This window comes from Triticum aestivum, chromosome 2D (assembly GCF_018294505.1).
Source record: "Triticum aestivum cultivar Chinese Spring chromosome 2D, IWGSC CS RefSeq v2.1, whole genome shotgun sequence".
Lineage (NCBI taxonomy): Eukaryota > Viridiplantae > Streptophyta > Magnoliopsida > Poales > Poaceae > Triticum > Triticum aestivum.
The window spans coordinates 577,579,244-577,605,254 of record NC_057799.1 but is presented as its reverse complement, the minus strand read 5'-3'; the positions used below and the strand labels follow the sequence as shown (position 1 = coordinate 577,605,254).

At 46.9% G+C, this 26,011-nt stretch overlaps 1 protein-coding gene and 1 long non-coding RNA gene across 3 annotated transcripts; both read left to right on the top strand.

The window, feature by feature from the left end:
- Positions 1-12,554: 12,554 nt before the first annotated feature.
- LOC123054647 (uncharacterized) lies at positions 12,555-15,973 on the top strand. 2 transcript variants are annotated; one of them, XR_006426281.1, is made up of 3 exons: positions 12,555-13,966; positions 14,275-14,356; positions 15,621-15,973. It is a non-coding gene; the product is annotated as an uncharacterized lncRNA (long non-coding RNA). The 2 variants fall into 2 exon arrangements; XR_006426280.1 differs by having other exon boundaries at positions 14,275-15,973.
- Positions 15,974-21,729: 5,756 nt separating this feature from the next.
- Positions 21,730-23,964, top strand: LOC123050087 (protein IQ-DOMAIN 19). The gene is made up of 4 exons (XM_044472931.1): positions 21,730-22,397; positions 22,614-22,841; positions 22,933-23,577; positions 23,710-23,964. The coding sequence occupies exons 1-4, from the start codon at positions 21,978-21,980 to the stop codon at positions 23,728-23,730; spliced, it is 1,314 nt and encodes a 437-aa protein (XP_044328866.1). The 5' UTR covers positions 21,730-21,977; the 3' UTR covers positions 23,731-23,964.
- The last annotated feature ends 2,047 nt before the right edge of the window (positions 23,965-26,011 follow it).

Sequence of the window (26,011 nt, the reverse complement as noted above, 5' to 3'; positions counted from 1 at the left end):
TGTCCATGTGACACACAATTAACCTATCTTTTTTTCCATTATGTTTGCCTTTTCATTTCTTTGTCACATGAAAGATTTTTTTCAATAAAAATGTTTTTTTGGAAGAATGATGAGAAAAACAAAGAGGGAGCAAGTTGTTACGAGCACCAAGCCTAATCCCATTTGTAGTATTCTAGGCGCCGATCGACCGGCCCAAGGCGCCCCTGCACCGTTGGATTCTCCCTCTTCTCCTTCCTTGCGTAGCACGCGTTCCTCACCTGCCAAAAAATCGAGTCGTCGCATACCGCCGCATCAGGAAGAGAGCAACGGTGAGCACCGCTGAATCCGCCATGGATGTGTGCCCACCAACCCTCGAATCACCGCCGGCTCCCCACCACTCGACGCGCTGTCGCCACCCTTGCAGAGCCGGTGCATCACCCCCATCCCCCATCATGGGTGCTTGCAACATGGGGTTTGTCGACTCCGCCCCCCGTCATTGCCGCAGAATACCACTCTAGTTGGTTGCAGCAACCCGGGCTGCTGATTCCAGCTCTGGTTTCGGCCGATTGCAGCAAAACGTCATCGAGGTCGCCATGGGAGCTCGCTTGTGTCCTTCAGGTCGCAACAAATGCAAGTCGTGGTTCCAGCAAAAAAAATACGCTGGTTCCAGCACGGTCCTTTGCCTCGCCGCTGCCATTGCAGCTTCTGCGTGCGTTGGTCGAAGCTTTTCGCATAGCCGGTTGCAACATCTCACCCGCACCATGATCTCGCCTTTGCCCCGTTGTGGCTTCTGCGGTGCGATCCTAGCTTTTTGCTGCCCGGTTGCAGCTTTTCATGGCCTGTTTGCAGCACGGGTTGCCACCGCCGTTGTAGCAAGCATGGTTGGTAATCCTACTGGTCGCTGCTTCGGTTCCAGCAAACAGCGGCGACCAGCACAAAATATATGTCATCGTCGTCGTCACCATTGCCATTGCCATTGCCATCGCCGTCGAGGATCATGCACACTGTCGTCACTGGGGGTGTCTCCCATGGCAACAAACCAACACCCTGGGCTTTGTTGTCCAGTAGGGCTGAGAGCCGCTATGAGAGCCTCTAGGGTGAAGCCACCTTGGTCCATGACGGCGCGCTGTAGAGGTCAGGGTGGACGTCGACTGGCTTGCTCTCTCTGATGGCGGCGATGACGTCCTTCATATCATGAGTCATGTTGCTGAAGACTGTTAGCTCGTCCTCCATCAAGGCTCTCCTCTTCCGCTTCCTACCAAGGACAGGAATGTGCTCACCATCCTTCCTGGGTGTCCGGATACTCGGGCATAGGCGAGCCCAGCGGATGACCAGAGCCCAGGGCATGCTTACCGGTTGCCAGCCCGAAGGAGAAGATCTGCTGCATCTGGTGGTAGTTTTGGATGGGTGTGTTGAGAAACTCTGCGTGCTTGGGGTGAGCCTAAGAAAGAAACAAGACAAAGTGGTTAGTTGGAATGACAATGGTACATAGGATTAAACAGCTGGTTAGTTAGAATGCATGGTTTATGAGCTAACCATGATGTGGCCTTGGTTGTGTTCTGCCTCCAAAAGGATCGAGCAGGTGTCCTCATCCCATGAAGCGTCGCTCGGGTCTCCGAGCTTGGACGTTGTGATCCACCTTGCTCTCCACTTCCCGTGGTGGTTGTAGATCAGGGTCGAGCTGACCATGATGTAGGGTAGAACCCTAGGGGCCCGGTCTTTCACGAAATGGAGGGATCCTACGAAGAACACGAGGGGAACACGAGGGAAAATGCGAGAGAAATCACTCAACCAACAAGATTCGGTCACACATACGCTAGATCTTTGAAACACAAAGAGATACACGATCCACAATCAACAAGGGACGATACATAGGGTAACCAATTCTTCTCCGTGAGGAGGTCTTGAGTTCTTCCCGTTAGGGGTCTTGAATCCAAGTGGATCTTCTCCGTAGAGGCACGGTCTCTCTCGGAGGAGCAGATACAGATGGATGAGCAAGGCTCTATCTCACAAATAAGCTATCACTTTGCTAACCCTAACTAGGGGGAGGAGGAGGTCTATTTATAGTCTTAGTGCAAATGGGGGCGAAGTGAAAGGGTACATGGGCCTCGGGCCCGAAACTCTGCGCAGACAGGTACCGGACATCCGCTGGGGACCGGTTGTCCGGTGGCTCGTGGGCGTCCGGACGTCCGGTAGTCGCCCAACTTCCGCTATTTACATCATGTGAAGGTGTCGCCGGACGTCCGGTTACTTCGAACTTTCGCTAATTTTCCCTCGATGGTGATGGTGCCGGTCGTCCGGTGGGGGCCAGACGTCCGCTCGCTGGGAGGTGTGTCCGGTCGTCCGGTCCTGGCCGGACGTCCGCTCACTGTAGCCTGCGTTGGCTGGGACTTGGGCAGGTTGGGCTTCAGGTGACGGACGTCCGGTCCCGACCGGTCGTCCGGTGGCTGTAGCTTCAATGGCAGCTCTTCCTCTTGTCCCCCGTACTTGGTGTCCTCGCCGTCTTGTCCGTTGGATGTAGCTACTCCATGGCCTTCCTCCAAGTACCTGATCACACATAGTGTTTCCGTTTGAGGTAGCAGCCATGTCTCATGTGTAGAAAGTGGTAGTTCGGAGAGGAGCGAGTTCACCTTATCTTTGATAGCCTTTGCTCGAGCTCTTGTCATTGGTCCAAGTGGTGTCGTGGGAGATGTAGATACATCCATGGGGATGATCGTGGGATGCTCCGCGTCATCTCCCCCTGGGAATGATCCGACCTCGGACCGAAAATTTCATCACTATGGTAGGGCGAAAGATCCTTGGCGTTGAAGACGTCGCTCACGTTGTACTTGTCGCGCGGAGGTCGATCTTGTAAGCGTTGTTGTTGTAGCGTGCTAGCACCTTGAAGGGTCCATCGGCCCGTGGTAGAAGTTTGGACTTGCATTCGTTGGGGAAGCGTTCCTTGCGAAGGTGTAGCCACACAAGATCTCCAATGTTGAATATCATGGGTTGCTTGTTGACGTTGAGCTTGGTCACGAGTCATTGTACTTGGCGCTCGATGGTGTGCCTTGTATCTTCATGCATCTTCTTGAGATAGTTCACTCGTGCACTCGCGTCCATATTGGTGCGCTCTTGTAGTGGTAGAGGAAGAATTTTCAATGGGGACAATGGGTTGAAACCGTAGACGACCTCGAAGGGGGACTTGCCGGTAGTTGAATGTCTTGCACAGTTGTAGGTGTACTCGGCGATGGGTAGGCACTCTTCCCACTCCTTGATGTTCCTCCTGATCAACACACATAGTAGAGTGGAGAGTGTTCGGTTCGTCACTTCTGTTTGGACGTCGGTTTGTGGATGGTAAGCCGTGGAGAATAGTAGCTTGATTCCGAGCTTGGCACATAAGGTCTTCCAAAAGTAACTTGGGAACTTGACGTCGCGGTCCGAGACAATCGTCTTTGGCACTCCATGTAGGCGCAAGATTTCTCTACAAAAAAGATTTGCAACATGTGAAGCATCGTCTATCTTGTTGCATGGTATAAAATGTGCCATTTTAGAGAATCGGTCCACAACAACAAACACGGAATCCTTTACATTTCCAGTTCTAGGTAAACCAAGCACAAAATGCATGCTAATATCTTCCCATGGGTGGTATGGAATTGGAAGGGGTGTATAAAGACCATGAGATTGAGCTTTGGACTTAGCTTTGCGACATGTCAAACATCGGGTGGTGAAGCGTGAGACATCGCGGAACATCTTGGGCCAAAAATAGTTCTTATAGAGCGTAGCAAATGTCTTGTCGCGTCCAAAGTGTCCCGTTAGTCCTCCTCCATGAGATTCTTACAAAAGTAACAAACGAAGAGAAGACTCGGGGATGCAAAGTTTGTTAGCTCTCATAAGAAAATCATCTTTGATGTAATAGCGTTCCCAAGATGTATGGGTCAAACACTTGGCATAAGGAATTGCAAAAGTAGGATCATGCTCATACAAGTCTTTTATGTGCTCGAAGCCAATGACATTCAATTCAAGCTGAGTAACAAGCATGCATATACGGGAAAGCGCATCCGCCACAACATTTTCCTTGCCTTTGATATACTTGATGACATAAGGAAATGACTCAATGAATTCACTCCATTTAGCATGACACTTGTTCAACTTAGTTTGACCCTTAAGATACTTCAGTGTTTCATGATCGGTGTGAAGAATGTACTCATGAGGACGGAGATAATGCTCCCAAACATGCAAGACTGTCACTAAAGCATATAGCTCTTTGTCATAGATGGGATAATTGAGTTGCGCTCCGGAAAGTTTTTCACTAAAGAAAGCTATAGGTCACATCTCTTGCATTAACACACCTGCTATGCCATAACCGCTAGCATCGCAATGAATCTCAAATGGTTTATCGAAGTTGGGTAAAGCAAGCAAAGGAGCATGTCTAAGCAAATTCTTAAGCTCACTGAATGCGGTATCTTGGGATGGTCCCCAAACAAAAGGCGCATTTTTATTACTCAAAGCATGCAAAGGTGAAGCAATGGTGCTTAAATCCTTCACAAATCTACGATAGAAACCGGCTAAACCAAGAAAACTACGCACTTGTTGCAAGTTGGTTGGTTGGGGCAAAGTTTTAATGGAATTGATCTTAGATTCATGTACATGAACACCCTTAGAAGACACAACGAAACCCAAGAAAACAAGCTTATCAACACCAAAAAGGCATTTATCCATATTAGCATAAAGGCGCTCTTTCCTAAGGGTTTGCAACACGGTTCTAAGATTGGTGACATGATCTTTGAGAGATTTTCTAAACACAAGGATATCGTCAAAATAGACCACAACAAATACGCCAATATAAGGTCGAAGAACAAAATGCATGACTCTCATGAAAGTACCGGGTGCTTCGGATAAATCCATTGGCATAACAAGCCATTCATATAAGCCAAATTTGGTCTTAAATGCGGTTTTCCATTCATCACCTTCTTGGATGCGTATTTGATAGTAGCCACTCTTAAGATCAATCTTAGAGAAAATGGTGGCTCCGCTAAGCTCATCTAGCATATCATCTAGGCGTGGAATAGGGTAACGATAACGCACGGTAATAGCATTGATAGGGCGACAATCGGAACACATGTGAAATGTACCATCTTTCTTGGGAACAAGGATTACCGGGATGGCACAAGGGCTCAAACTTTCTCGTACATGGCCGTTGTTGATGAGTTGTTGTACTTGCCGTTGGATCTCCTTAGTTTCCTCGGGGTTGACGCGGTAGGGAGCCTTGTTAGGAAGGGGTGCTCCGGGGATGAGGTCGATTCGGTGCTCGATGCCTCGTAGTGGTGGTAGACCCAGAGGTAGCTCATCGGGGAATACATCTTGGAATTCCTGCAATAGAGAAGATAACACTAAAGGTAGATTGTGAGAGGTGTTAGCTTTTGGTGCCTCGGCCTTGCACAAAAGGACATAGTGCATGACACTTGATGGGTTCTCATACACTTCTCTCATCTCACTTTTGGTGGCAAAATAGGACTAGGTTTTTCTTGTCGCTCATTGTGGAGGCACTCAATTTGGGCTTGTGGCGCTCACTCTCTTTTTGGTGGTTCGCTCTCTCACTATTCTCTCCACGATGGGTGGCTTGCTTGTCGGCGATCACTTGGCTTCACTACAAGAAATATGTCAACTTGTGACCTTCTGTCAGTGATCCTGGAAGAATTGGTCATAAATCTACGACCATTTGAGACCAATTGGTCAAAAGCTATTCGGGGGGGGGGGGGGGGGGCTCCAAACCCTAAACTATATCGACCATTTTGGTCAGAAAGGTTGTAATTTCCTTACACGAAATGGTCATAAAGCAGACAACACTGGTCCGCTGCCTTATGTCTAGCTTATCACGACCAATATAGATGGTCATAACCTTGTAAATTGTGGTGGATTGCTATGACTAGGCGCCACCTCATCAGTTTTGCCTACGTGTCATGTCCATGTGTCAATTTTTGACCTAGGTTGTGAAGCAACCTATATTTCTGTCATTCCCAAAATTCCCAGAACAATCTCATAAATTCTTTGGGTCATATCTTCGTCAAATATGTAAAAATCCTTCCTTGCCTAGTTCAAAAATAATTCAACAATATTCATTTTCCTATTCTGTTCAGAACAACACTTTGTGAAGGAAGTGCTATTTATATATTCTTGATTGCCCTAAAAAATTTTGGGCACCCTTTCCTATCCAAATCATTTCCTCATGACAAAATTCAGCTCCATTTGCCCACTAAATCTTCCTCGGCAAATTTCCAAAGTTTTTGTCCACCTAGAAGCATTGTGAAGGAAGTACCATTTTTATATATCCAAATGACATGAAATTTATACAGTTCTTTCATATGCCCAAATTATCACCCTCCTCCAAATTGCAGCTCGGTCAAATAATCTATGTGAGCCCAGGTTCAATTTATATTTTATGGCCAGATTGGCACATTGCAAAGCAAGTGTTATCTAGACCCCTCCTATTACCCTCAAACTTTTTTGCCACTCTTCCATACCCAAATCATTGCCACATGATAATATTCAGCTCCATTTTCCTGGTAAATATTTCTCAGGAAATTTCCAAATTTTCTATCTCGAGAGAAGCTTTGTGAAGTAAGTACTAGCTAGGCTTACCCAATTGATCTGAAAATTTACCAGGGCATGACCATACCTATGTAACTTACCTACACCAAATTTGAGCTCATTTCATTTATCCAATTTCTCTCGCTAATTTTCCCAAGTTTCTGTCTAGAGAAGAGCATTGTGAAGGAAGTACCACTTTGGCATGTCCAAATGGTATCAATTTCCTATGCCCAAATAACGATCCTCCACCAAATTGGAGCTCAATCCATTCATTATTTTGAGCCCAACTTCAACATTCATATTTTTGTCCAGTGTGGTACTTTGCAAAGCAAGTACCACCTAGGCTCCTCCTTTTGAGCTGAAAATTTGTGAAGGCAGTCTTCTTAGTAGATGATCATCCTCGGCCAAAACTCACGCCCATTGGCCATGTACATTTCCCGTACCGCTAATCAAACACTTTGCTGCTAATTCATGTTTGAGCATAATTCGGTCTCCTCATGAGAATCTTATGTTGTAATTTTCTTCCTAGCACCTACCTGGGGAGTGTCCAACCCACTAGACATGCCTAGGCCGCCCAGAACGCATGGTAACGCCACGGTCACGCGGTGACCACGCGGCGGGCATGCGAGTACGCAAGGACAAAATTATTATAAAATGGACGACCTCCAGGTAATATGTTAACTCATATTGCCACCTAGGAAAAGATCAGAATTAAAATCCAACAGATATATTGGAGATGGAGACCAACTCTTACTAACCTTTCTTTGTTATAATTATTGAGTATCACCTACAGAGATAAGAATTTGCACGTGGCATCTTCTAAAATAACCTGCACACTGCACCACAACTACTGTAACTTAGTGAGTATATATAAAATAATATATAGGATTCATCTGCAGCAATAACAATTTCCACACAACATTCTGTAGATACAAATCTTCAAACAACATTTGCTATCGTTATTTGAGAGTAAAAGATGGCACTGCATCCTAAATTCAGTTCGTTTATCACCCCTTCCAAGTATATGTTGTTACCTACTTAGCTCTGAAATAGAATCATCCCCCGTTTCAACTATTTTATTCTAGGAACCTCCCTTCTGAATCATGCACAGTGCCTGTTACTATGGCAATGAATTTTATCTATGTGAGACTAGAATTTGAGTGCCATCATTCATCTCTTGGTATCTTGTTCTCTGTGATGACTGTTCATTGTTGAGTGCTATATATATACTTTAGTTGTCATGCAGTGCTTGTTGTTCCATATTTTGTTGATGCACCGATAGCTGTTCAAAACTTTAGTAGTGTAGTTATTTTTTTGAATGATTTGGTGTGCATGGAACACTGATTTCTCTTTAATACACTGTCCAAGTCATGACTTTTCTCAACTGGTGCATGTATATATATATATTTGGGTTATAGTCAATTAGAGAATGTCTGTGATACCATGTCTATACTATGTGCCAGTGTAGCTGTACTGATGCTTTGGGTTTCATCCGTGCAGTAGAGGACAAGGGCTTCATGGACAACCAAGGCGCATGGTGCTCGCAAGCGACGAATGGAGTTTGTTCAACATAGGCGCGGATGGAGGAGGACAGAGCACCTCTCTTCTTCCAGGTTCTTCTCCTTACCTTCACTTCTTGTATGTGCCTGTGCTGCAGCTCACCCATGGTCTTGTTTGTCCTGCCGGTTAGTGAGAAGCATCAGGAGGAGGAGCTCAAGAACGACCACCAAGAGGCACCACCGCAGCAGCAGGTAGCACGTCCATCTCCACCTCCCTCTCCCTCTGCTGCCAATCCGTTTTATTAGAATATATTGAGTACATTCTGTCAACTTGTGTGTCAGTAAATTATTGCTGTTCAAGTATAGTAGCTTCTGTCCAAGTGCTCTTCATCTTGTGTGTCGTCTGCAAGGCAATCAAGTTAATTAGATGTTGCTCTTTTCATGTTCTGCTTCATACATACATGCATATGTGATGGCTCCCTGCCTCCCTGCCTGCTACATCTCCGCTTGCATAAATCAAATAGAAGAAAGAAACACTCAGCTTAAAATAATTGTAATGAGCAGCAAATGCCTTTCATTTTACGGGATGGTCATTGTATCATGATAACTGGATCATGTCTATGCCACATACAAATCATTGAGCAGTGTTCCTGATGGCCTGTTACCTTGAATAATAATGTTGACAGGAGCATTTTGGTTGCACGTTCGCGACTTCTTGCTTGAATCCCAAAGTTTCAGATCAACATGGGGTTCAATGTTTGCTTTCCATTCTTATTGTTCGTCTTAGATCGTTCCCAGTTCACTGAATCAAGTTGCCTGACCTACCTATCAGGCAGGCTCACATAGCTGTATCTGTCGTGTCCTTTCCAGTTGGACATGCGCAAGCTGTGTTTTTACATAAGCTCATTTGAAAATCACATACTAGTAGCAGCAAAGTTTAGTGCAATAGTTGTCTGTCAACATTCAGTGCCAGCAGCAAAATTCAGTTATGCACAAGCACCATTTAGCAGCAGCATAGGTATATAGCATTCATTTAGCGGCAGAAAAATCCAGTTCATTTTACTCGTTGCTCTCTTTGGCATTTACAGTCTTGGACTCTCTGGCTGCTCCTCCTCTGGCCAATGGTGAAGCGCCCGACGAGCCCAGCAGCAAGGCAACGCGGCGGGATCGTGCTCCCGTGATCGTCTGAGGCGCCTGCTCTGCTGCTCAAGGTACGATTACCTGTTGATTCCATGGTCTCAATGTTTTTCTCCTACATGGTTCGGAAGGTGAATCTGCCATTTGAGAAGTCAGACTATTGTGGATGTAGCATTAAGCCCGTGGATGTAGCTTTTTTGGCTTACAAAATGTGTGTGTTCTTTGAATTTGGTACAAAATCAGTGCTTTGAAGGATTCAGACATGTAATCAACTGAATTTGTTGGCAAACTGATTAACAAATCTGAAGATGCTTTGATAGTTGGTCAAGGCACAAAGTGTGTGAGTAGCCATTGGTTTTCATTATCAGTAAACAGTCGGTTGCTGTGTAGGTTTTCGATGTGTTGTGGTAGCCCCATCGCTGTTGCGTTGAATCTCATGCCAGCGCTGGTGCACCTGTGGCTTGATGTGCTGTGATCTTTATCTGTGTAGGTTTTGTTTGATGATATGCTTAGATTATGATCATAAGCATGGTGGTTTGATGATGCTGAGGCTGGCTGTGAAATTGAACTGTCATTCATTACATGCTCTGTTAAACCATGATATAGTTGCTGGAACTGAGCTTAATATTCATGTGTGTATGTGTGTGTGTGTGGAGTAAAGTTGTGGTTTGTGCTGCTCCTTTGTAACGTGATGAAACAAAGAATGTCCTTTACTCCTTTACACCTTTTTTGAATGGAGTGTTCATAATATATTGGCTCCACTTTTTCTAATTCTTATCAGCTGATTCATGTAACAGGGTGTCCGTGGAAGGCCCGGTCCTGACTATTGAAGGAGCTACATGTAGAAGAAGAAAACACTTGTAGACCAGTGATTCCCATACTTGTAGAGCTTGTATCAACTAAGCTTGTATTACGTGTAACTTGTAGAACTTGTAAAGTACTGTATATGTAACAGCTTGTAGTACGTGTCATTTGTAGTACTTGTACTGAATCTGGCTATTGTTATTTGAAGTATCATGTGTGTTTTCTGCTTGCCAATTTAACTACTGGTTATTTTCTTACTGTCAAATTGAAGTGTGAAGAATCTAGGCCTAATAGCTGGGACCCACTTATAAGAACCTGACAAGTGGGACCTGTTTGACTAGTGGACCCATTTTATAAAAAAAGAAAACTAAAACTGTTGGTACAAAGAGGCCACGGCCCATGAAATAAGAAGGCTGAATTGCTGGGCTTAGCCCATGAAGTCGACCAAAAATTGATAGAAAAAATATAGAAAGGCTGAATTAATGGGCTCGGCCCATGTAAAACACCGAACTGGACCGGGATGATTCTTGTCAATGACCTTTTCATTTGGTCGCAATTTTGCCACGTCGGATCCGACGTGGCCTGGGCAGAGAGCTAGCGACCAAAACATAAGGTCGGAGGATCAACGACCTTTTGTTTTGGTCGTTGCCTTCCACGACCTTATCCCGTAGAAGGTCATTAATTTCAGTTTACGACTGCCAGCTTTTGACCATCTATTTTTGGTCAAAAAAAGGTCGCAAATGGATAACAATGACCATTCAGTGACCAATAGTGATGGTCGCAAGTTGACATATTTCTTGTAGTGCTTGGAGACATTGGTCGTAGCACATATTCCTTTCCTTTCATCTTGAAGCTATAGTGATTCGTTCGCCCGTTGTAGATGACACCTCGGTCAAATTGACATGGTCGTCCAAGAAGGAGGTGGCAAACGGACATCGGAAAGACATCACACTCCAAAGTGTCTTCGTAAGCTCCGATCTTGAAGGAAACTTGTACCATATGCTCGACTTGGATAGTGCCGGAGTCTCTAAGCCATTGAACTTTGTAGGGATGTGGGTGCTTCATCTTGAACAATTGGAGCTTGGAACATAGTTCTTCACTCGCCAAGTTATGACAACTCCCTCCATCGATGATGACCTTGAAGGACCTTCCATTGATGCCGACCTTGGTATGGAAGATATGGCATCTTTGGTCTTCTTCTTGTTGATGTGGAAGAGTCAAGACCTTGGAGACAACGAGAGCGGGGCTCGGATCTTCGTCACAAAAGACTTGATCATCTTCATCTTCGTTCACTTGTCGATGCATGTCGACTCCCTCAAGGGCTTCCATTTCTCCTTCACTCATGGATTCATATGTACCATCGTCGTTGAAGATCATGGTGCGCTTGTTTGTACATTTGAAGAACTTGTGGCCTCGGCCGCCGCATATGAAGCATTTGAAGGAGCTTGTCTTGATGGTCTCATCGGTTGGGGTAGATGATGATGAAGCTCTCGGCTTGAAGTTGCTTGTAGTATGAGGACGACTTGGGGTGATCGAAGTTTTCTTGTAACTTGACTTTTCGCCGGTGCTTGTAGATGGCTTGGTTGAGGTAGAAGGTATTGGAGTCGTTGAAGCTTGAGAGGTGAAGAAACCATAGGACTTCGATGAGAACTTGGCATACTTGAAGTCATCTTGCACTTGACGTTCCGCTGTGCACTAGCTCGATGAGGTTCGAGTATGGTTGGAAGTCGGCGATCTTCCTGATAGGATGATTGAGTCCATTCAAGAAACTTGCCATAGTTTTCTCATCATCTTCCGTGACATTGGCTCGTATCATGGCAATCTCCATTTCCTTGTAGTACTCTTCAACGGTCTTTTTTCCTTGCTCGAGGAGTTGGAGTTTCTTGAAGAGGTCGCGGTTGTAGTAGGTTGTCATGAAGCATGCTCTCATGACATCCTTCATGTGATCCCAAGTGGTGATGGGTGGTTCACCTCTTGCCGCTCGGCGCTCAATGACTTGTTCCCACCAAATGAGGATGTAGTCTTGGAACTCAAGGGATGCCATCGCGATCTTCTTCTCTTCCTCATAGTTGTGCAAACGGAAGATTTTGTCAACCTTCAATGCCCATGAAAGGTACTCTTCGGGATCATTGCTTCCGGTGAACTTGGGCATGGTGAACTTGAGCTTGCCGTAGTGTTGCTCTTCATTGTGTTGGGGTCGGGGATGATGACGCCTTTGTCGTGGAGGATTGTCAACCTCATGTTGGTCTTGACGTGGTAGATTTCCATTCACTACACCACGAAAAACTTTAGGGGCAATCAACTGCCGGGAAAGGTTAAGTATCCGAGTCACTTATACTGCCGGCAAAGCTTTAACTGCCGGGAAAATATCCATAGGGCATGCTATCTGCCGGCAATAGTTAACCTAGTAGGACAGTTTATCTGCCGGCATCTTCCGGTCAGCCCATCTGCCCGGGAAAGCAAACGAGGGCCGATGCACTGCCGGTATGCAACGTCAGCGGGTATGAAAATTTTGGCCCAAAAAGCCCGCGAGGCAGCCGCGGGAGACACGAAACGGTAGAAGTCACTGGAAGCGCCACGCAGCCCTAATCTCCTTCCCACCTCTTCCCTCAGCCGCCGCACTTACCATCCCCATCCTCTCGCACCGGATCCCGAACCTACGCCGCCGCCCAGTGCCTCGCCCCATCTTCTTCATCCTCACTGCCCCGCCCATCGTCGCCGCCCCATCCCCTTCATCGCCCATGCCGCCGCCAAGTGCCGTCGCGCTCGCATCCCCCACCCACGATGCCGTCTCCGCATCCCCATCCACGCCGCCGCCGGATGTCAGCGGCGAGTTTGGGGGCGACCTCCACGAACCGCCTGGCGGTCTCGCCTCCAGAGAATGCAGTCGAGGTGGGTTCAGCCTGGCGACCGCGGCGAGTTGGGGGGCGACCTCCACGAACCGCCTGGCGATCTCGGCAGGTTCGTTCACCTTGGCGGCCGCGCTGGCGGGTGGGCCTGGTCTTCGGCGCCCTCTACCCGCCCTTCATCTCTTGATGCCTATGGCGTGCCCCCACCATCTTGGGCAATCCTGCAGGTCCAGCTCCCACAATCTCTCATTTCTTCAGCTTTCCTCAGCATGTGTCTGTACTCTGTAAGATGCTCCCTCTTCTACCTTTTCATTCCTCTGTTCTGCTTCTTGCGAATAGTAACTGTATGTATGGTCCGGATAAAATTTATTGTGAGAGTTTTTCTGCATTATAACTATGTACTAAATATGCTCTGTTTTAGTCTCTCATTCCCTTTAAAATCAAATCCCCACCCCAGACATATCTTAATCAATCAAATTTAATGTCCTGTTAAAAAATTTCTGCAGTGCAAAAAGCCCTTTTGATTCTGGGGTCATTGCCTTAAAACAAATAATCATTCTAGTTGGTCTTCAGATATTTTGTTTGCGGTTCTGAATATACAGGGAGCCAGTAGAAGTGACAGAACATGGGCTTTTGTGCAGTAATGCATGGCTCAAGTTTGCTCTGTCTAGAAGCTGCTACTAGCAAATGCAGATGTGGCCAGATGACATCGTGTCAATTGAGTTTGAGTCAGCTAGCATAAAGATTTTGCTCTCAAATGTTGTTCTTTAGTTATACTACTTAATAACACATTTTGTGCCCTGTGGCGTGTTTGTGAGATACTGAGAAGTCTTGCTTCTTTCATTGCGTAGCTAGCCTTTTCTCCTAAAATTTACATGTGGGTGAACAAATTGACCAGAATACTATGTGCCATAAATTCACCTTTTTTCCTAACAGACTTATACTTAGCACTGTGATCTTTGTAGACAAAACCTTGATGGGTCGAAAGCTGTCCAGATGCATCGTGAATGATGGTTGAGATGTGGTGCAAAAAGGAATGGAAAGAAACTTGTGCTTGCAGGGAGCGGAAGCGGATGTGATTGGGGGTCACCATCAAGAGAGTGCTTCCGTGGCTCGCTACGAAAGGAAATAGTGAGTTTGTTGAGTAAAACTATCATCTTTGTTCTTAATTTTTATTGGCTCTCTAATTATTGGCTCTTTAATGAGTAGATACTATGTAGTATCTTGGCACCTCGTTAGGATTAAGACATACATCTATTGGCTCTCTGATCAATACATATTATAGTACTTGCTCTCTCCAAAAAATGGTTGAAAAATGTCAAACCGAAAGTAACAACGATGCTGGCAGTCGTTCATTTATTGTTCCATATACAAGATGCAAAAAACTGGAACTTCATGCTTTGACGTGTAACATACCAAAATTTTATGTTGTTTCTCAGTATGGAACACCCCGGGTAGTTAGCGCATGTTTTGCTCATGCTCCTGGCAAATCCTTTTGGGTCAGAAAGCTTCTGCGTTCTGGTATGCTCCATTGCTCCTTGGTAATTTTTATTCAGAGTGGCTAGTTTCTACTCATTCCTGTTTCGGTCTTTAAGAATAGTTTGGAAACTTAAATGAGGATGTGTTGCTTTCTGCAACATCTGTAAGCTATGTTGTTAAATATTGTTTCTTAAATTACTGCAGAGTTAAGGTTCTTTTTTCCCACTGTATTGCTTTAAAGAATAAGGCCTTAAAGGGTGTGTCTTTAAAACTCTACTAGTATTGTTGTACATTTATTATTCTTGTTGCCGTCACTAGGCATTTTCAATATATTTATTTGATATTCAGAGAATAAGTAGTTTATATGTATTATATGCTGGACGAAAAAAATTCCATATATAAACATGCCATGGCTAATTGGTAATTTTGCTACATGTTGGATGCTTTTTTGACCTTCTGGGAGATATGATATATGAGCAAGTGTTTCAAACTTTTGACCTTTTCGTTAAGTTTATATATAAACTACTACCCTTTGAATATATGAGAATGAATGCCATGTGATAAAAGTTAACCTTGCTTACTGTACTGTGAACTGAACCTGCCTTTTGTCTCTTGGGATGTTGAAATTTCTTAAATTTCTATTACTGCATGCAGACAAATCTATTAGCTAAGCTTCCGCGGAGCTTAGCTAATCGCTACAACTCTGTTGTTCTTAAAATTCTATTATCATCTAGGTTGAGCATTCGTATCATAGTATTTGCGTGAACTATGGTTTGGACTGTGAACAATGCAAAGCTTCTTTATTTGGTAAATAAATGCATAGACAATAGAGGAATCATTTGAGTAGTTCTATGGCATGGTTTGAGATCTTCTGTAGTGCAGAGTTTTCTTGCATTGCTTTGCCTGCGTAGAATCCACTTCCTCGTCACATTTTTCATTTTCTCAGATGCACAGAAGGTAATCTATGTCACTTTTCTCCATCTCCATTGCTTAATGCTCATTCCTTTACATTAGTGCATCTAAGTGGACCATCTATTAGTAATGAGTGTATGTGTTTTCATTCCAGTAAATAAATAATAAGCAATTACATTTGAGATGACTAGGCCTTATATCTGATTCACTCAAACAATTAAATGCATTGTTAAATGTAAAAGCCACATTGTAAATTGCTAAGATCATTGTTTGTTTATAACCTGATATTTGTTCTGTAATCTTTTATCTGGTTGAAGCGATGGAGTCTAGTGAGTAGGTTGTGCTTTTATTAAATACTTGTGAGATGTCGTAATTGGTTTGCTTCTTTTTTCAGGTCTGCTCTTGCACCCACAAGTTTTTAGCTGTGTGTTTTGCGAGCTAAAAGGACCTATTTGTAGAATATAACTCGGCTTTGGATTTTAATATCTTCTGATGGAGTAGCACTCTAGGATGGAATCAATTTCTAACTGAAACTAGATGTATACTGGAGACTTGAACCTATAGATGTATGTATGTATACATGTTGGTTTGTTGTCCTTTTGGCTGTGATGTAGTACTGGACTTATGAACCTGTATGTATGCTGTGATGCAGTACTAGACTCGTGTCCTACAAATGTATACATATGTATGTATGCAGACGTGATGTATTGTTGAGATATATATTATGATGCAACCTTAGTTGACATATGTGTTGTTCCGTGTATACATTGTATTCTATATTATGGCACATAATCGAGTGGAGAGAAATGACAGGTTGAATTAGTAGGTAATTTGTGCGTTGGCAGTGTACTTAATTAAGGGCACAAACACTGCCGGGAATTCTTCTATCTGCCCTGCATTGTCAATCTGCCAGGAAAAATCTATGTGCCGGGAATAGTTCTAACTGTCGGCAAAAGTTTCAGCAATGAAGGTCAGAGGAACTGCCGGGGTTTCCTGTAACTGCCGGGGATTGTATTTCCTGACAGGACTTTCAAGGGCAGTTCGTATATGCCGGCAAAAGGCATTCCCAGCAGTTCTTTTGCCACCACTGGCTGGTTTTCCCGGCAGATAAGGTGACCCCTTAATTTTTGTCATGGTGTAGTGATTGTCTTCTTGCTCTTGGTGAACTTGAGGTTCTTGTCGAGCTTGTGGAGGAGCTTGTCGATGCACACGTGATTGATAAATCCTCTCTTGAACTTCATCGCGAAGCGCTTCTTATTGCTCACGAGCTTGCCGGTTTCGAGTGGCTACGGCTCGACTTGAATCTCGGAGGGCATGTTGCGCCTCAAGTGCTTGAGCTTCACGTAGTTGTTGTTCTTGACGTTGTGCCTCGGCATCTTGTGCAGCTTGGTGTTGGCGCGCTCGCTCAGCCTCTTCTTGTTGTCGTAGGCATTGCCGTTCTTGTGCTTGCGCGAATGTAGCTTGGTTTTGACGATGTCGATGCTCTTGCGCGCGAAGTTGCTCTTGAGAGTCGTTGTCGTGTAGAGGATTGCCGTTTGCTTTATGATCTTGATGCGCGACACGACGAAGAGTGTTCAATATCGGAGTACATGAGCCGGAGATAGTGCCGTCGGAGTGTTGACTCGAGTGGCTCTGTCTTGAGTAGGACAAAGAGGTAGAAGAGCGGTTGACCAACAAGGCACGAATCTCGTCCATCCTTGCATTGCTCTCTTGCTTTTGTTCATCGATCTTGTTGTCGAAATAGTCTCTTGCACGTTGCTCGGAGAGTCGCAAGTCGGTGGCGAGATGGTCGATGCGGTCGCTCATTGCTTGTTGCTCTTGATGCAAAGCTCGTTGTGTGCCAAATAGGTGTATCTTGGTGACGTAGTTGTTGGGGTCGTCGGCTTGTTCTAGGAAGAGTGGGTTGGTAGAAGAACTTGGCCTATCCATCATTCCAAGCAAATATGTGAGTGGGAGGAAGAGAAGAACTTATACCAAATGTACCTTGACCGATGTTGAAGATGGATCATTGATCACTCAATGGGTAACAAGGAAATAGCACAATTGGTACCAATTCTTGTCGGTTCTCACACCTACACAAATAAAAGCTTATGGTGGAGCTTGGTTAGGATGGTGGCACAAAATTAGATGCAATTGTTAGTGAGCCTCGGTAATGTTGGAAAAGATTCACAATTTTGCAAATGCAACAAGTAGATCAATAGCAAGATATGGTACACGGAAACACACACGCAAATAGATAAGTGGGGTCATGCAACCAAGGAATGAGCCACAATGTGGAATCCACGAAAATGCTCTTGTTGCACAACACTAGAGAGACGCTAGCGCGATTGCACAATAGGCAGATATGAAACTTGTGCCCAACCTACTAAGCAAAAATGCAACGACTTCTATCCCAAGTATGCTATATGTATGGTATTCCGGTGATATGATCTAAGATGATCGAGTATGACAATCTTAATGTAGTATGATGCTATGGTTCTTGCTTATAAGCTCTTTGCTTATCTTTCCTCTTTGCTTAAAAGCTTGTTTGGCTCCTTCTCTTTTGAGTTCTTTTCTCATGCAAAACTTCATGAACCAAGATAGCAATTGTGTATGTGATGACAACCTTGTGACACCAGAGATGATACCAAGATATGCACCACAATGATATAGTATGTATGCTATGGGAAGTATGATCACTAATGTGCACAAGTAACATTGCCGGCAATACTCAAAGGCTAGTCTCGATGGGTAAGTTACGGAAAATGGGCTATGTGGTTATCCATGTAATGGCAAGGAGTAGACAAAGATGTCGTCGAAGTTACCGTCCTTGCGTACGGTTGAGGGTGTCAAAACGGTGAAGTGGTCGATGTCGAGTCCTTGGCGAAGATGAGCGGCGGTGATGTTGATGTCGAACCATTCCTAGTTAGCCGAAACACCCTAGGAAACGATGAACCACAACTCAAATTCTCAAAACCAAATGTGTCAAAATTGTGTTGGAGTGCGAAACAAGTAAGCAATGGTGGTTACGGAAAGCGATGGTGGTATCGGGGTGCGTATGCGGAAGTGGAATGGGTATTGGAGTGCGTATGCGGAGGTGGAGAGAAGTGATGGTGGCCGAACTAAACTTTTTCAGTTTTGTCAGGAAACGTCGGCCGTCCGATGGATGTCGGACGACCGGTGGTCAGACGTCCGGTAGCTGGCGGACGTCTGGTGCCTGGGCGATTTCAGGCATGGGATGAACAGCTAGGATTCGTGGTGGAGGATGCAAAATTGGTCAAATCCGAGTGATTTTGTGGATGGAAAGGGGGGAAACGAGGGGGGAAAAGCTAGATCCACTCGTGGCCAAGCAAATCCATGGATCAAATCCAACAAAACTTCATCACACCAACAAATCACAAAAAAATTTGGGGCTATTTTTGATGGGGATTTTCGAAATTGGGGAAGAACACAACAAAATCAAGATAGAAAACAAGGTGCAGGGGCTCCAAATTCGTGATCAACGTGGCTCATGATACCAAGATGATGTAGGGTAGAACCCTAGGGGCCCGATGTTTCACGAAATGGAGGGATCCTATGAAGAACACGAGGGGAACACGAGGAAAACGCGAGAGGAATCACTCAACCAACAAGATTCGGCCAAACATATGCTAGATCTTCGGAACACAAAGAGATACACGATCCACAATCAACAAGGGACATACATAGGGTAACCGGTTCTTCTCTGTGAGGAGGTCTTGAGTTCTTCCCGTTAGGGGTCTTGAATCCAAGTGGATCTTCTCCGTAGAGGCACGATCTCTCTCGGAGGAGCAGATCTGGATGGATGAGCAAGGCTCTATCTCACAAATGAGCTATCACTTTGCTAACCCTAACTAGGAGGAGGAGGAGGTCTATTTATAGTCTTAGCGCAAATGGGGGCGAAGTGAAAGGGTACATGAGCCTCGGGCCCGAAACTGTGCGGAGACAGGTACCGAACGTTCGCTGGGGACCGGTCGTCCGTTGGCTCGTGGGCGTCCGGACGTCCGGTAGTCGCCGGACTTCCACTATTTCCGTTCTGTGAAGGTGGCGCCGGGCGTCCTGTCACTTCGGACTTCTGCTAATTGTCCCTCGGTGGTGATGGTGTCGGTCGTCCTGTGGGGCCGGACATCCGCTCGCTGGGAGGTGTGGCCGGTTGTCCGGTCCTGGCCGGACGTCCGCTCGCTGTAGCCTGCGTTGGCTAGGACTTGGGCAGGTTGGGCTTCAGGTGACGGACGTCCGGTCCCAACCGGTCGTCCGGTGGCTGTAGCTTCAATGGCAGCTCTTCTTCTTGTCCCTCGTACTTGGCGTCCTCGCCGTCTTGTCCGTTGGATGTAGCTACTCCGTGGCCTTCCTCCAAGTACCTGATCAAACATAGTGTTTCGATTTGAGGTAGTAGCCATGTCTCATGTGTAGAAAGTGGTAGTTCTGAGAGGAGCGAGTTCACCTTATCTTCGATAGCCTTTGCTCGAGCTCTTGTCATTGGTCCAAGTGGTGTCGTGGGAGATGAAGATACGTCCATGGGGATGATCATGGGATGCTCCGCATCAGACCACCTATCCACAAAACTGGAACACCTGCTTTGCAACAATGTTCAAGTGCACCTCCTTGAAGCTCTTGTAAGTCATGACCCCACTAGCTGTGATATCACATATCTTGTTAAGCACGAACGTCGACGTGAACGGCTGCCACTTCATGGAGTTCCCCCTGTCGTCCTTCTTATACATCGCGGCTTCCTTTTGAGCAGCAGCATGAGCAGCATTTGGCCGAGCCAACACAAATGGAGGAATCGTAGCCGACACGTCTGAAACAGGAAGCATCTGGTCGATGGGAGGCTAAGAGTCCTCGATGTCGGATGCCGGGAACTGTCTCTAGGACAGGACGATGGCCTGAATAAACTTTTGTGTTCTCATCTCCTACAAGCGTAAGCATCATCAAGACCACACCACACTACACATGGATAGTACGAACTACCACTAAACATGGACAGTATGAACGAAGAGACAGATCGAACAAGCAGTACCACATGCACAAATGGATGATCTAGTTCAACACACCATCTCAAATCATAGCAAGGAGTTCAACAAACTAGCACAAATAGTTGCACACTAGCATACCAGACATCAAGCATGCTGCCAATCCATCCATCACCACTAGCTATCAATCCTTGCCGACATGGAAACAACTCCTAGCATCGGGGACGGAGCTGCCTTATTGGCATTGGGGTCAATAGTACTAATCACCGTTCATTTATAGAAGATGACCCATTGTCATAGATATGACCCCATCAAACTTTTTTTCTAGCTTCGTCCCTGCCTAGCATGCTTCAAATCCATCACGACTAGCTACTAGAACATCACAGTCACATAGACCGAAAGATCTAATCCTACCACATGCTCACAGATCTAGCTACAACTAGTAGAGAGAAGGGGGTGACTGAATTCAAAGACATCATCGGAGCAGCCGCGGAGGAGGGGCTGAACACATCAGAGAAGACGAATCGAATCGCCGCCGGCGGCAACTGGTGGCCGGAGCAGTTGCGTCGCTTACCTCGTCGTCGATGCGGATCCGCGCCGAAGGGAAAGCTCGAGAGGGGGCAAATGGTGGCGGGAGTTTTGCCGCTGCGGTCACGCTGGCTATATAGAGTGACCGAACCGGCGGGCGGTGACGCAAATTCGTCCCACCGCTTTTTCGGAGACGTGCGCGAGCTCCCGCCATCTCTGTGGGCGCGGGAGGTCAGCACCGCATTCCTCTCCTCTGCATCGCTGAAGCCTGGCTCGCTGGAAACAGTCGATCCAGACGTTCCTAGCGGGCTGGCTTAGGAGAGTGCTTTAAGGGGGTGTTTGGTTACAGGGACTTATTGGTATTGGGACTTAAAAAAGTCCCCTTAAGTCCCATCTAAACCAAACAGGAGGGACTTATAGGGACTTAAAGTGGGCATTTGAGACTTATAAAATAAGACTCTCAAGAAGAGTCTTGTAGGGACTTATAGTTGTAATATGGTCTTTTAGTCCATGTTAAGTCCCAGTAACCAAACAGGTAGGGACTTTTTAGAAACTTTGGACTTATAAGTTGGGACTAAAAAGTCATAAGACTTATGAACCAAGGCCTAAGATTCATGCGAGCTAAGATTCTAATGCAAGACAACCAACCAAACAACCCCTTTTCTTTTCGGACAGGTCTAACCAGGCCTAACGCGGGCAACCAACGCACCCTAAATTTTGGATCGTGACCCAAGAGGAATGCTTGGACCCTGGAGGCTGCCTGCAACTGCACATCAAAGCCCGAGCGACTGTTCCAGATTCACATCACGGGGAGCTAAGCAGCCCCAGCGCCTCGTCATCGTGATGCATGAGACAATGATCCATGATTGACATGGACCCCGGCAGGCCAGCTCTAGCTGATCTGAACTCAGCTCAGCTCTCCGAGTACAGTGCACTCACTTGCTGTGTTTGTTTAAAGGCGAAAGATTCTGACTGACAGCCAGCCTTTGTAGGGAAGCTCTCCACGTTCCTCCCGTCCCGCCCGCACATGCGCTCGCCGACCGGGCGCCAATGCCATTGCTCGGCGGCTCGCGTCGGTTGACTGACACGTTGTGCCACTGTTCCAAGCTCGCGCGGCGCGCCGGGGTGGTTGGCTGGTTGGTGATGGCGCTTCCAATGCCTAGCAGGCTTCTTGATTTGTCGCCGGGGGCTATAATATAGTCCGGTCCGTCGGTTCTGTTGTGGCTGAGGGCGGTTCATCGAAGGTGCTCGCAATGGGGAAGGCTGCGAGGTGGCTGAGGAGCATCTTGGCCGGGAAAAAGGATGGCGGCAGGAGAGGGGGCAAGCGGGGGCAGGCACAGTGTGACTCGACGCCTTTGGCTGAGCTGCCGGCGGCTGCCAGCCCGAGGGAGAAGAGGCGATGGAGCTTCCGGAGGCCTGCGGCGGCGGTCAAGACCGCTGCCGGGCCGTCGCCGTTGGCCCAGGAGGCAGGCGGTCTGTCGGTTACGGTGTCGGAGCGCGAGCTTGAGCAGAGCAAGCGCGCCGTGGCGGTGGCCATGGCGACTGCAGCGGCTGCCGATGCCGCGGTGATACGGCTGACACCCCCCGAGGCGGAGGACGACCTCAACCTGTATGCCACCCCTGTCCAGGAGGCCGCAGCCGCGAGGATCCAGGCCACCTTCAGAGGCTACCTGGTGAGCTTGACATCAACAAGTTTGATAATGTGTTACTCCATCCATCTTCATGTGATTAGCTCAGTTAAAACACAATGTTAATACAATGTTGATACATACTGTACTCCTGATTTAGCAATGCACGTTAAATCAAATGTCGATGCAATTGAACAAATTCTGCAGAAACAGAAGCATTTCTTTTCTGATTTGCGCTGAGCATGTGACGTGCTGGTGCAGGCAAGGAAGGCTCTGTGCGCACTGAGGGGTCTGGTGAAGCTGCAGGCGCTGATCAGGGGCCACCTGGTGAGGAAGCAGGCCAGAGCCACGCTCCGCCGCATGCAGGCCCTCCTCATGGCACAGAACCGCGTGCGCGCGCAGCGCATGCGCATGCTCGAGGAGGAAGACCACGCCGCCGCCCCTGTCGACCGCCGGTCGCCGCAGCACCCCAGACGCCGCCGCTCCTACGTAAGCCCGCACGCGAGCGCTAGTACGTAGAACCTTGAGATCGTGCAGGCCGGCATGGTTGAATCAGGGAATGTGTGGCTGCTGCATGCAGGAAATGGACAGGTCCGGCGAGGAGCATGCCAAGATCGTCGAGATGGACATGGGGGAGCCGCCGCGGCGGGGGCGGAGCAGCTGCTCGGTCGCGGCGAGCGAACCATGGTCGAGAGAGCGCCGGCGAGCCGAGTGCTACGGCCCCGGCCACGGCCAGTGCTCGCCAGCGCCGTCGGCGGCGTTCACCGAGATCACGACCCCGCGCGCCTACAGCGGGCACTTCGAGGACTTCGAGCCGGCGACGGCGCGCGTCAGCGCGTACGTGCCGGCAGGTTACGCCGACGAGGGCGAGTCCGCGTCCGAGTTCTGCCCGAACTACATGGCCAACACCCAGTCCTCGCGCGCCAAGGCCCGGTCCCAGAGCGCGCCGAAGCAGAGGCCCGACTCGCCGTCGCCGCTGGAGCGGCAGCCGAGCCGGCGCCGCGGTGGCCCGGCGCCCCTGCCGAGAAGCGTCAAGATGCAGCGGTCGTCGTCGCACGTCGGCGTGCCATCGTCGGCGGCCGCCATGTACGCACAGTACTACCCGTGGGCGGTGAAGCTGGACCGGTCCAGCGCGTCGCTCCATGAGAGCGAGTGCGGGTCGACGAGCTCCGTCCTCACCGCCGCTACCACCGTCGGTTACAGCCGCTCCATGGTCGGATTCGAGGTGCGCGACCATGATTGGATCACAACTTCACAACAAACACACAAATAAACAGAATTTCTTGGTTTCTTGTATTTCTTCATTTGATCGCTGACTGATGAGAACTTCTTGATCTTTCTTCTCGTGTTGTTTCAGGTGCACAGGAACCAGTACTGATGAGTCACTGCTAGCAGAAGCAAGATATAGTAACTCAACTTCAGAACATTCAAAGAAAATGTGCACTGTGTGCGCGTCAAATGTTGGCGCTTGATGCCCTGTGTCTCGATCCCGAGTTGTATGCTTTTTACGAGACTAGCAAATATGTACTATGTGTGTTGCAACGAGAAAAAAACTCATCATACTGCTGTAGGCAAATATACGGTCTAAAACACATCGGTTGATTTTGACGCGCGTCGAAGGTTCCCATGAAGAAGAATTGTATGCTTTCAGGCAGACCATATTTGCAGAACGGCTATGAAATGTATGCATTATTCGGTTGGGGCTAGAATACAACAGACAAAGAAACAATGATTGCTTTGGTAACATGGCCATGAGCGAGTGGACTTGATCAACGCCTGAGGCTAGTCATAGTGGGGAGTAACTTAGAGTAGTGTCATACATATGACACTAGTCTTTGTTACTACCTTCATAGTGCAAAGTAATATATAGATAGTATCATAGATGATTGCATTTATTATGTTATAGACTCATTTTGCTTTGGGTTGCGTTATGTTACAGTAACATATTATGTTACTCCAAACACCTCTCTCCTCATTAGCTATATGCCACATAAGCAAATTTGTCTTGAAATACGCTATGTTACTTGCTAAGTTACTCCCACTATGACCAGCCTGACGCACCTCCCCAGCTGCTAGCCCCGCAAAGATTGCATCTCTTCGTAAAATGATTTTAAGTGAACTTGACAAACTTATTAGGGCACTACTTATGCTACCTAACATCCAAAATTATAGGACCAAGAAGATGCACTGTGCATTTTTTCCCAAGAAAACTTTCCATTTATTTGTCATGTCATGGTAGTACAAAAAACACAGAAATGACAAAAATTGCATCCACATCGTAGACAATCTAGCGACGATTACATGCACTAAAGCGAGCCGAAGATGCGTTGCCGTCGTCGCCCCTCCCTCACCAGAGTAAGGTCAAACTTATATTATAGTAAACGGTCGTGAAGTCGTTGGGCAAAGGCCTCACAAGATTAGCGCACCAGAATAGCACCTGTCAGCGATGAAGAGAAGTATATATCGAAAGGATCAACTATGTATACACATGAACAAAGACTGGATCCAAGCAGATCCATCAAAGACCAGCACCGACCGAATCCCGTGGGATCCAGGAAGACACACCTAAACCAACCCTCCGCCATGCACTATGTATTTTAAATCAATTCACTTCCCAAGTTTAAAGCAATTCACTTCCCAAGATAACCTTATTAAGAGGAATTGGCATGGAAGTCCGCAATGTGTCTTTTGTCACCATGATGAGACAATAAAACATTTATTCTTTCAATGCAAATTGGCTCGTTCTATATGGTCAGTCATCCAAATAGCTTCTGGCTTATATCCTCCTTGTAGTGTTGCTAATGTATTTGACAACTGGTTACATGGGATTGATCACAGGTTTAGAACTTTTCTCAGGGTGGGAGCGCTTGTCGTTATTTGGTCGCTTTGGCTATGTAAAAATGATAAGGGTTTTAACGATAAAAGTACTTCCCTGATGCAGGTTATCTACAGATGTACCGGAACTCTTCGTTTATGGTCCTCTCTACAATGCGTGGAGAATCAAGACCTGTTTACGGAGGTGTGTACATGATTGGAGGCTACGGCGAGGGATACTTTTACCCAGCATGGGTGGCAGCATGATCTTAGGATTGACCACCCTCCGCTTTAGGCGTTATACGGACCCTTTGAAGGGTAACGCAGCAGAAAACAAAAATTTTCCGACCTACGCACCAGCCCAGGACCACTTGTAACACCCTGAGAATCATGCTACAGTAACCCCTGTGATTAAGCTAATCATGTTGCTAAACAGGGCTTGATCACATTGGAATCACCTTCCTTTCAAATTCCTAGCTCAAACTTCAAATATAATTAAAGTGAAAAATAAAAGTTTTCAAAAATTCAAACAAAAATGTTCAGTGGGTGCTAAATAATACACTGGTAATTATGGTGGAGAAAACACATTTTTTATAAAATGTCTAAATACTTTTAAATGAAATAAAACAGAAAAGGGAATAAGCAAATAAAGAGAAAACAGAAAACAGAACCCAGGCAGAGAAAAAGAAAAAAAAGGGGAAAAAGGCCCGCTTCCCCCCCACTGCCCCCCCGGCCCAAACTGGGCCGCAGCCGCGCCCCCGGCCCAGCCCACCTCCTCCCTCGCCCCTTCCCTGTTCCCCCGACCGGGTCGGAACAGGGGCGCGCTGCCGCCCGACCCCCTCGCC

Bases quoted from the DNA above. Each gene is read 5' to 3' on its own strand.
- LOC123050087 (XM_044472931.1), top strand. From the start codon at position 21,978: ATGGGGAAGGCTGCGAGGTGGCTGAGGAGCATCTTGGCCGGGAAAAAG. The intron at 22,842-22,932 runs GTAAGCCCGCAC...TGCTGCATGCAG, and splicing joins CCAGACGCCGCCGCTCCTAC to GAAATGGACAGGTCCGGCGA. The intron at 23,578-23,709 runs GTGCGCGACCAT...GTGTTGTTTCAG, and splicing joins GCTCCATGGTCGGATTCGAG to GTGCACAGGAACCAGTACTG.